Below are 12,099 nucleotides of genomic sequence, written 5' to 3'. Positions count from 1 at the left end.
TTCACGTTGGTCTGCAGTTTAGCGCGCGTTGCCATCAGTCATACACTGAAGCACATTTCAACAAGTTGTATGCTTCTCCTCTTTGTGATTACATTATTTATCTTGATTAAATGTTTGCAATTGACTGTTTGATCTTCTACCAGAGAACTGTTTTTGATCAAATTGTGAATAATTGATCCCCTTCAAGGAAATTGGAGCATCTTTCATGACACTATACTGCCATGTAGTGGTCATTTAACAACATTGCTTTACAGGGAAATTGAAGATTCTGCCATTAACTACTCAAAACTTCACAAAACTACTAAACTTCATCTTCGGAACACAAGTGAAGATATTTTTGATGAAATCTTAGAGTTTTCTGTCCCTCCATTGACAGCTACACAACTACCACATAGACCAATCTAAAAGTTCATTAAGAGAACGTAAAACTAATTCATATAGTAGTTTTTCTGAAGAGACATGAACATTTTATATGATCAAAATATTGATTTTATTCATCATAGCAGCCTATATTCATCATATTAAGTGATTCAGTTTCTTCAGAAAATTTGTTCTAAACCGCTCGATTAATATGGATTAGGCCTAGTTTTAGGATCTCATTATGAACTTTTTGAAGCGTCAAAGTGTTAGTTGTGTAGCTAAGTCAACAAAGGGACAGAAAGATTTTAGATTTCATCAAAAAGATCTTCATTTGTGTTCCGAAGATGTTTGGAACGTCATGAGGGTGAGTAAATAATGACATATTTTTCTTTTATTATTTATTTATTTATTTGGGTGAATAGTCCCTAATTCGTTGCTCTGAATTTGAAAGGGGGTGTATAAAGTATGAATACCAGCAGATTTTATTGCAGAGCAAGCTTAATTCACCACATATCTAGAATTTATTTTCTAGTGGTATCCATTGTGTACATTAAAGTCAAGATTTCTGAATTTTTCACCAAAAATATAACGTTACCCACACAGCTATTTAATCAAAATGCAAACAAGGACAACGTTAGGATAAATTAGGATACGTGTGGTCTAAGGAATAAATCCGTCTTTTCAGGTGGTAAATGTGGCGGAAGTTTGCAAAAGGGCTAAAGTAACACTTTTTTCACAAAGCTAAAAAATCCCCATAAGAGCAACTTTGCTCTGTGTGCAGGTTAGCGCTCCCAATGAATGGCCTATCTCAGGAAATCACGAAGCAGATAACCAATCATAACGCAGCTCCTATCCACGCCCCGTTTTAGAACCATCAGCCAATCATAACGCTGTTCTTATCCACGCCCAAGTATCTTGAGCCAACTGCAGATCTCTCTGGCCCAAACACCGCCTTTTCACACAAAAAACGCACGTTCATCATTTCAACCTTCTCGCGCAGACTTTCAGACGCAGACCGGAAGTGCGGGCAGTGTATACTGTCATTACGCAGAGGAAAGCAGTCAGCACTGAGGTCATCTGCTTCAAGGTGTACCTGAACGTTACCTGTGGTCTTTTAGCAAGGTCTGTGTCACATATTTTATTGAATGACCCTTTGAACAAAAATGCACGTTTGTCTGTGTCGATTTGGTTGTTGTGTCCATGTAAGTGTGAGATTATAGCTAGCTAACGTTATCTTAGCAGGTTGAAGGGGTTATGGGTGCTTAATTACAGTGCTTATTTTTTAACAGCGGGACAGTTCAAAGTTTCAATCAAAATAAATGAGTCTTATGTCATAGGAAAAGTCTTTATTTGAAATTTTCTTGTTCGTTTACATTCCCCCAGCATAGCAGCTAGCATTAGCTACAAAAGCTGTTATCTATGCGGTTTATGTCGCTCGCTTTTCCATGGTAAATAAACGGTGAAATTTTCTATAGTTGTAAAGCAGTTTAGTTATGTCTTTCTCAAATTAAAATCTTTGTAAATTCAACAGCCGGTCTAGTCCTTGCTCTTTTATGCATTTCTAATCTCACATGGTAACTTGTCAGACATTATTGTTTATGGGCGTGCACGACGTTAAGCGTGTTAAGTATCAATAAAACTGTCTGTTAGTAAACAGGGTTCAGTCATAAAATGTCTTAGTTTTACTTTTACCTTGCTTTCATTTTTCACACTAACTTTAATTTTTTTTTTCTTAATTGTGAACATGGCCTTATTCACCCAAATCAGGCTTGACAGCAAATTTTGTTTCTCAGGCTTGAGAGCATATTTTGTTTATCAGTGATTGAGTTTCTCAGATTATCTGTGATCTTCACAGAAGGCGAATAGGATGTCTGGAGATTTGCCACTGAATATCAACATTAAAGAACCACGATGGGACCAGGGCACATTTATGGGTCGGGCTCAGCACTTCTTCATGGTGACGGACCCCAGAAACGTGCTGCTGTCCAGTGAGGTTTTGGAGGATGCCAGAGTTACTGTGGAGGACTACAGGTCAGTAGTCTATGAACTTTTGGGGTGAAATCCTGTCCTTTATGATAATGTACAAACTGTTGCCGTACCAATTATTGGAAATGTTGTATGTGTACTGTATGTATGTATATATATATATATATATATATATATATATATATAGAATTTCCCTTTCTGAACAGAACCATAAAACATTTCAGCTGATTAAAAGTGCTTATCCTACCTCACATCTTTGTGACCAGGGTTGCTATATCTGTGGTTTTACCACTGAATTGGGCTACTTTTAAATTGTTGCTGTGTGTTGATTTTTTTATTTTTTTTATTGCTGAGGTTTTGTTTTTGATTGTATTTGACACAAATATTTGTATTGTAATATTTTACTAATTTTATTATTTATGAATGATAAAACTGCTAGGTAATAATGATGTGAGGGGAATAGCATTTATAAAAATCACTATATATTAGTATATCATAAAAACCATAATGTATTAAAATGACACTGAATATAAAATGCGTTTTAAATACTTTTATTCAGCAAGAACGCATTGAATTGATCAAAAGTGACAGTAAAACATTTATGAAATGTAACAAGATTTCTATTTCAAGTAGCCTAAATGATGGGTTTCTTATTTCCATTTTGTTTTCGTCAAAGAATCCTTAAATATAGTATCACTGTTTTCAAAAAAAATATTAAGCTGCACAATTTTTTTCAACATTGATAATACTAAGAAATGTTTCTTAAGCACCAAATCAGCATATTAGAATGTTTTATGAAGGATCATGTGCCACTAAAGACTGATGCTGAAGATTTGCAGCTTTGTCGTCACAAGAATAAATCCAATTTTAAAATATATAAAATTTTAAGTTACTTTAAATTCTAATCATATTTTATAATATAATACTTTTTACTGTATTTTTGACTAAATAAATGCAGTCTTGGTGAGCATAAGAGATTTCTTTCAAAAACATTATAAATAACTTTTATTTACTAGCTCTGATGCCCTGTTAAGTCTTATTATTGGCTGTTTTCAAACACTCCACCCTCTCCCATTGGTCAGACAAACAGATCCCAGTCCCACCCCAAATGCCATTGGCCATTGTTGCTGGTTGATATGCTCAAACAAAAATAGCAATGTTTTGAAAACGCCACAGAACTTTTCGTAGGAATCAACCTATGATTGGCTTAAACACACTTTACCTTAAATATTGTTTCAGCTCTCTATGCTGTTATCAGTTTAGTCTGTTACATTATTGTTTTGATGTGTTACTGTACATGTCTTGAATAAAATGTCTTTCTGCTGTGCCCTCTTTCACAGGTCGGGAGTTGTGAAGCCTGGGCTAACAGAAGATCAACTATGGAGGGCCAAATACATCTACGACTCTGCTTTCCACCCAGACACAGGAGAGAAAATGCTGATAGTTGGACGCATGTCTGCACAAGTGCCCATGAACATGACCATTACGGGTTGCATGCTCACCTTTTACAGGTAAGAAGAGCACTCACTCTTGATCATTCGTCGTTCTGAACACCATATGGACGGGAAGTGTATTTAGACCTGAAAATGTTATACATTTGTGCTATAAAAGGAAAGGGAGTAAATCTTTCCATGGAATATTTCCTAAATGAGTCATCATGGAAAACACAGCAGTCCTACTGAATGGCTAAGTTTAGTGGTTTAATTCAGGGTTAGAAGGTTGACTGCGTTTTATGGCAGTATTTTGTGCTCTTAAAATGTAGAGAGTAAAAGAATACTTTGAATAAGATTGAAAAAAAAGTGCAAAAAGTATTTTTTCACATAATTACTTGGATCAGTGAGTCATCTGCTAATGAGTCATTTTGAGCAAGATCAACACATGACTCAAATTACAGGCTTATGTGGGAGATTCTTATGACTGCAGCGTTGCCCAAGAAGTCTCATAATAAATGTCTTTTAGTTTTAAAAAAATACACATACACATTACATTTTCATTAAATTCAAGTTTCTCTCTATGTTTTCAGGACAACCCCAGCAGTGGTGTTTTGGCAGTGGGTTAACCAGTCCTTCAACGCCATTGTCAACTACACTAACCGCAGTGGAGACGCGCCACTCACCATGAAGTATGAAGGCTAAGAGCACTACTAGATACACTCTAGCTGCAGGTTTCTATAGTAGGCCTCATGACAACTCACCTTTTGTTGGTGTGATGATGTGTTTCGCCCACAACTTATTGGTATATAAGCCGGGCTTACACGCTATGATTTTTGATGTTGTGAAATCGTTGATGCTCGTATGGTTATGGCTTGCATTGTGTGAGAGAAATTACTAGCCAAATCGAATAAGTTACAAAGCACCTCCCGATTATTTTTAAACGTTTTAAAAATTAGGGGAGTCTAAGCTATTTTGACCAGTGCCCATAGCATGTCCCTTATTGCCAAATCAACCATGTCTCATTGGCTAGATCTATAAATATTATTTATTATAGTCCATGTGGCTGCAACCACAGCTTGCACATACACTGACACACACACACACACACACACACACAAATAAACTCTCTAGTTGTTTTTGTTAAAAGGAATGATTGTGCTTTTCTCTGCTTTTTACTAAATCATTTACACTCGTCTTTTTTTTTCTATCCAAAGTCATAGCAGCAATTTTGAAAGCTCCAGTCTCTGTGTTTAGCGCGAAAGCTCAGGTGATTGGCACCAGCTTGCCGTGCAGTACAGTCATGCTGTCTACGCCTGCCTTTAGTGTCCTGAAAGCTGTTGCATGAGCCATATGACACAAATGTTGGAGTCTATTCCACCTGCAATTCATGAACTTCCCATGGAGCAGAGATGTCTTTATTTATTAGTTTATTTGATCAGGACCATGCATATTCATGAGATTTTTATATGATATTGCACCATGTAAATATGCCAGAATTAGTAAAAAGATACTACTTTTCATCTTCTGTCAATGTTTCATGATCACTACACATGCTGAATACTTGCAGATTTAAGTAGCTTGCTCATTTATTTATGTTTCCATTCTGATCATGTGTTTATTAGCAGTTTATCATCTAATAATATAAATGCCTGTTGCATCCTTTCACCAAGAATCAGTTGTTGGAGTTAGGAGTTACGTAACAAGGCTTATAATGTTTTAAAATTGTTTGTACACATGATTTAGGTGTACAAACAACATGCTACACATGCTTTAGGGATGAAATCACTACTCAACAACATTGCTCTTTCTGAACTATAGTCTTCGTGAAGGAGAAATTCTGATATGTCAGTGTGGCAATTATGAGCTTCATGAGAAATATTTATGTAGTGATCTGCTCAGTAACGCATAACAATACATAATTCTTAAATGCAAATTATTTTTGCCTCTACAGTCAGCTTGGTGCGGCCTACGTCAGTGCGACCACTGGAGCTGTAATAACAGCCCTTGGCCTGAAGTCTCTAACCAAGGTCTGTCCTTTCCTTCAAATTGTCTCAATATTTAGTTTAATACAGAGTGTATTTTTTTTAACAATTCTTTAAATTCTTTAACATTTTTGAAGATATTGGTTTACTTCTCAATATTGTTAGTTTCCATTTATATGTTTGTCGATTACTCTATGCTTACAAGACTGCATTTATTTGATCAAAATTGTAGTAAAAAATTAAAGTGACATATATTATTAGAATTTAAAATGACTTTTCTATTTGAATGTATTTTTTTCTTGTGATGGCATGTGAAAGTCTTTTTTTCTGAATTCTTTGACAAATTCTAAATTTATAATGTTAAATTTAAAAAATATATATATATTTTTTTTTTCTAACATAAATTTATTTACGGTCACTTTATCAATTTAATGTGTCCTTGCTGAGTAAAAGTATGCATTTCTTTAAATTTATACTGTATATATTAATAAATCTTACAGAACCCAAACTTTTGAATGATATATGTGTGTATATATATATTCCCCCCTGTATTCAGACACATAAACAAACCTGTCATACAGCAAAATGTATTTATTTACTGCTTTCTTGGCTTAATTGTTGATCTTGTGTGTCAGTACCTTTTTGAATGACTGTTAAATGCTGGTTTATTATTTGTGGACAATTTTGTGCAATAGTCACTCAATGTCTTATCTCTCTCCAGCACTTGCCTGCTATTATGGGACGTTTTGTTCCATTTGCTGCAGTGGCAGCAGCAAACTGTATCAACATACCCTTCATGAGACAAAGGTGAGTGAAAAAAAAACACTGCTTTCCAGAATTTGAATTACTTAATTTTTTTTTTTTTAATTTATAATTGAAAATGGATCATAGAGCACCACAACACACCTGTAGCCAATCAGCAGTAGGGGGTGTGTCCACTCATGATGGGGAAGGAGAGAAATTTAACAAGAGGGAGATTTTGAAGAAAGACTCTAGAAAGAGAGATGGCTGAAAGACATTACAAAGAGAAGGTCAGAGAAATATCAGAATATATAATAATAATAATATTAGAGGTAATGTTTGAACCGCTTTCCTGTGCTGGAGACACGAGAACAGGAAGGCCTGAAAACAAATGCCAAGGTTATGTTGATTCTGCTCCATACGTGAGGAACATTGGTTTTGCTATGTTTCACAGAACCAAAATATGCTATTGTTGTAATGTTAGCTAGCTATAGGAACAGGGCAGTTTTGAGTGCTATTGGAGTGCTTCTGCCGACTAACAACCAACTCTTGATTGTATGTACTCCTGCGTACTGTGTGACATTTTTGTAGTTCCTTGTTGTTGGTCATCTTTGCTTCGCTCCAGCTATGATACAGAAACATCCACTCTTGCACTGCGTTCATGCATTTTAGGGGCAGAGCACAGAAGGGAAGGGTGTGTTTGTTAATTTGTTTTTCGAAGTGCTTACTGCACTTTAATTGGCTTTAAAAATGTTGGATTGGCCATTGAATGAGTTCTCTTTTCTTAATACTTCTACAGAGAGCTGAAGTGTGGTATTCCTGTTACTGATGCTGAGGGTAAACGAGTCGGAGAATCAACTAAAGCTGCTCAGCAAGCCATAGTGCAGGTGGTGGTGTCTCGTATTGGCATGGCAGTGCCAGCCATGGGTAAGCTTTTGTGTTATTATTATTTTTTAATGTTAATGATAATGGAGTTTCTCTATATTTCTGATGTTTTTTATTGATTAATTTTAATAACCTCTTATTCACATCCAAAAAAAAAAGATAAGGTAAAATATGAACTTAGGAGTGGTCCCCTTGTGTTTAACTTTTTTTGCATTGGTTTTCTCAAACAGCTATTCCTCCAGTTATTATGAATGCCTTAGAGAAGAAAGCTTTCATGAAGGTAAAGAATCACAGACTAATTTCAAGCATTTCTCTGAATCTGTAAGCGAAATGGATGTTTTTAACGTGCATCGCAAAATTTCTGTCCGTTTCTCAGCGGTTCCCGGTTCTCAATGCCCCTGTACAAGTTGGGCTTGTAGGATTCTGGTGAGTTTTTTTTTTTGTGTGTGTGTTTATTTGCTATACACAGCAATCCTGGTATAAAACAATGAATGAATGATTTATTTAAAATATCCATCCCCACAGCCTGGTGTTTGCCACTCCGTTGTGCTGTGCCCTGTTCCCACAGAAAAGGTGAGTGCTTTTAATATAATCTATTTTCCCCTAGTTTGTTGGATGTGCTGAATTGGGATGTCTTTCTGTCTGTGTGAAGTTCTATGAAGGTGAGCAGCCTGGAGCCGGAACTTCAAGAGAGTTTACGACAAAGCAATCCTCACATCACCACTGTTTATTTCAACAAGGGTCTGTAGAGCAGTCTAGGTTGCAGCCCATTCTGATGTCTTCCATTGCACTGGAGGTTAGTGGGCACAACTTGAAAGGTAGATAGAAAGGTAGTTTTTTTTTTTTTGTTGCTGTTTTGAGTTATATATTTTTGTCAATTTTACCCATGCTATTGCACAATCCTTAGTGACTATGTACAATGAAGGGCAGAACTTGCTGCTGGATTTGGTTTAGAAGCTTGAATGTTAACTGCTGCATTGATGTTTTAAACCCCATCACACACATGTTGACTTATTTACCTATACATTCATCACATTGATTTATTCTCGATTATTACCATATCCGTATTGTAAGATTTTTTTTGTTTCGTTAGTGCTTCTTTAGTTAAGTTTTCCAGGTTTGTGGCTCAAAGGTTTATCTCACATGCACGTTCTTACTGAAGACAATTCCAGAAATTGGGTTTTCAACAGGAATATTTCCACATTACATGCTCCATTATGTGCCCATTAAGTGCACTTATGCAGCAAATGCAGTGTGCTTCACTCTCTGTACTGCAAAAGAATCCCTAAGATGTGAGAACATCAACTCGATCTTGAGAACATCAAAATGCTAATTATTAGGTGACTATCTTTGATGTACATCTTTACTTCCTGCAGGCCATACTTCATTATTTTTGTTTAAGCCTTACAGGCCTGTGTGGTTTTAAGTCTCTGAGATATCTGGTTGTGTGGATTGTAGTTTGTGTGTTGAAATAGAAGAATTGTGAAGAGGTCAAAATAATATCTATTATTGTGATTGTAAAAATAATTCCCCCTAATGGGACAGAATGTGTCTGGGCTTAAAGACAGAAGCACTACATCTCTCAGACAGCAAGAGCAATTTATACGAACAGAGTTCACTCATGCTTGATAGAAGAAATATGCTAATTCAGAGAATGAAGAAAGAGTTGCTTCATATGCCCTGCTTTGATCATCTATCATCTCAAACATTAACAGTTATTGGAACAACAATCAGATTTATTTATTGTTGTCATGGGGGAATCTATGAGATGATGTATCAATAATATACATATATATGGTGTCTGTAGTCAGTGTATGATATAACCTTACCTTTTGTAAGTTAACAGCTCCTATAATCTGAGCGAATAAGATCAAACTAGTTTTCCCTGACATATTGTGGTAATGTTACAGTGTGTAGTTTTTGTCTCTTGGTTCTGGTTCCTATTCTTTTTGTGAATGAAGTTACCAAACCTTTACGGTGTTCCTTTGCCATCGGACTCTCTGAACTCTGTGCTTTTTTGGGATGAAAAAGGCTCATTGAAGTGATGTTATTCCCATCATGTCCTCTGAGAGGCAACAGAGATCTGTTTGTTTTTGACTTGAGCACTCCATGTTGGCAAATATTGTTTAGCCTAATATATATGTTGCATAAGTATGCAGTTGGAAAAAAACTAGTGCTGTGGAAAACAGTCAGGAATTAATGCACAATTTCCCTGTTACTATGACTGATAGAGAGAGCTGTCAGATATGTTATGCAAATAAGACTATGTGATTGTGATTTATACAAAAATGTCTAAATTTCCTTGGAATGTCCTGTTACACCAAATCTCACAGAAAACTATAACCCTATGCTGTCAAGATTTATTCTTCCTATAATAATGCAATGTACCAGCAGAAGTTCAGTCGGTCGTGTAATGCACCAACGTTATATTATAATGATTTACAGTGATGCTCAACATAAAAGACACGTTTCCAAACATAAACAAGGGTGTTACGGTCTTTCTCAACAGGCATTAAGGTGTCATCCTCTTTAATCACAAAACTGTTTGTTACTTAGTAAGTTCTTTCAGATGTTTTATGATTGTAAATTGCACTAGACCACTGACAATGTTTATTGGAGATCTCATGAAAAAATGTTTTATTGTGTACAAATGTAATAATTTAGTGAATCTAATGAAACGAAAACCATCATGTTATAACTTTACACACACAATTGTTAATGAACACACAATGGTCATTGTGTTATTTTCTATTGACAGTTATAACATTATGGTTGTCCATCAATATGTGGATAATAATTAAATTAAAAATTAAGATTGTCACACCAAATGCATTTGGCATGTTTCAAAAATGAGACCTTACCAAGGAAAACAATTGTTACTGCACATATTCTTGATGCTTAGAGCACATATTTTTTGATAGGTCTCCCATAGCATGGGAAGTGCAAGCACAATAAATGGTGTGGTGTCATGCATATAAATGTCACTCCAGGAAGACCCACTTTAGCACAATTATTATAGTTAGTATTGGTGCTCGTTGTGTTTTATTTTTCCAGCATTTTATATTGTTTTGTTAATCCTTGTGTGTATTTTATCTGGAACAATGTAATAAAGAAGATATTAAACTGACTGTCTGAGACTATATTTTGTCAGCGCTTGCTATAGAGGTGCCTTGGCTCGTACTTAATCTAAATATTTGGCCTATAACAGTTGATCAGACGTTTTTCTAAACGGTTGGCTTACCCAGATGAAACCCATGTTTAAACAGTAAGCTAAATTTTGTATGAGAGCAGTTTCAAAGTCCCTATTTTTAAATTTCAAGCATAAAAGTAGGTGGGCTGAAAAAAGAACAGTTACATATGTATGGAAGTAAAATAATGTCAAATGTTTTTGAAACAAAAAGTATGTTGAATTACACCAATTGGAAAAAAAATGAATTGCGTTAACCATTCTTGCATTTTAATCCATTGTCTTCTAAGGCTTGCATTTTTCTGGGCTGAAATTAGGCATGGTTGGATATTTAAGCTTTGAATATTTCATTTAATAACATTTCAAACACATTTTCATGATTAAAAATTCAATAATCCATATTCACCTTTCATAAGAGCCACAAAACGCGCTCTATTACGGGACAAACGAGCTAATTAAATATAAGATAAGATGGCAAAACGGTACATAAGCGCAGGATTGCATTGTCTTTGTGTTTTTGTGCATCAATCAGAGTGTCTGGTAGATTAAAACGGTGAGAGATTGTGGCTGGCTCGAGGCTTAAGAGCTGTGAGACGCGCTCCAATGCGGGCAAAGGAGCGAATAAAATATATGATAAGATGAAAAAAGGGTAAATAAGAAATGGATTGCACTTTATGTGCTCTCATCGGAGGGTCAGGGTCTTGAGATCTTGTGGCAGGCACGACGCCATAGGTGACGTGACGCGCGCTCCAAATGGGCAAAAAGAGCGAATCTAGAGCAAATGGTCATAGAGCAATGGGTCTAGAGCCTCCATTTTTGCACTAAGGTCAAAGTCTCACAGCCCTCTATCAGAATCCAGAGTTTTGAGAAGATTGGAGAAACTTAATTTTTCGCCCGAAAATGAAAAAAAACGAAAGGGGTAACACTGTCGTTTTTTTTTCAGGTCGAAATTTTGAGTTTCGATATCTCAGCTCTGGAAGGGTCTAGAGCCTCCATTTTTGCACTCAGGTCAAAGTCTCTTGGCCCTCTATCAGGATCCAGAGTTTTGAGAAGATTGGAGAAACTTAATTTTTCGCCCGAAAATGAAAAAAAACGAAAGGGGTAACACTGTCGTTTTTTTTTTCAGGTCGAAATTTTGATTTTTGATATCTCAGCTCTGGAAGGGTCTAGAGCATCCATTTTTGCACTCAGGTCAAAGTCTCACAGCCCTCTATCATAATCCACAGTTTTGAGAAGATTGGAGAAACTTAATTTTTCGCCCGAAAACGAAAAAAACGAAAGGGGTAACACTGTCGGTTTTTTTTCGGGTCGAAATTTTGAATTTCGATATCTCAGCTCTGGAAGTGTCTAGAGCCTCCATTTTTGCACTCAGGTCAAAGTATCGTGGCCCTCTATCAGAATCCAGAGTTTTGAGAAGATTGGAGAAACTTAATTTTTCGCCCGAAAACTAAAAAAAAACGAAAGGGGTAAGGGCCGGTTCACATATCGCGTCTTTTGCGCGCTCAAGTTCGTTATTTCAAATGTA

The 12,099-nt window shown here is 36.0% G+C and overlaps 1 protein-coding gene across 1 annotated transcript; it reads left to right on the top strand.

Moving 5' to 3' along the window:
- Positions 1–1,344: 1,344 nt before the first annotated feature.
- Positions 1,345–8,281, top strand: sfxn3 (sideroflexin 3). Its single transcript, XM_039672238.2, has 11 exons — positions 1,345–1,482; positions 2,216–2,391; positions 3,687–3,857; positions 4,370–4,468; positions 5,731–5,806; positions 6,483–6,568; positions 7,302–7,429; positions 7,618–7,667; positions 7,764–7,813; positions 7,913–7,960; positions 8,040–8,281. The coding sequence occupies exons 2-11, from the start codon at positions 2,228–2,230 to the stop codon at positions 8,134–8,136; spliced, it is 969 nt and encodes a 322-aa protein (XP_039528172.1). The 5' UTR covers positions 1,345–1,482; positions 2,216–2,227; the 3' UTR covers positions 8,137–8,281.
- Positions 8,282–12,099: the final 3,818 nt, after the last annotated feature.

This window comes from Pimephales promelas, chromosome 11, assembly GCF_988280905.1.
Source record: "Pimephales promelas chromosome 11, fPimPro1.hap1.1, whole genome shotgun sequence".
Lineage (NCBI taxonomy): Eukaryota > Metazoa > Chordata > Actinopteri > Cypriniformes > Leuciscidae > Pimephales > Pimephales promelas.
Note: the sequence above shows the minus strand (reverse complement) of the source record. Positions and strands in the feature narration are given on the sequence as shown.

Coding starts and splice junctions, on each gene's coding strand:
- sfxn3 (XM_039672238.2), top strand. CDS start 2,228: ATGTCTGGAGATTTGCCACTGAATATCAACATTAAAGAACCACGATGG. Junction 2,392..3,686: donor GTTACTGTGGAGGACTACAG/GTCAGTAGTCTA, acceptor CCTCTTTCACAG/GTCGGGAGTTGTGAAGCCTG. Junction 6,569..7,301: donor ATACCCTTCATGAGACAAAG/GTGAGTGAAAAA, acceptor ATACTTCTACAG/AGAGCTGAAGTGTGGTATTC.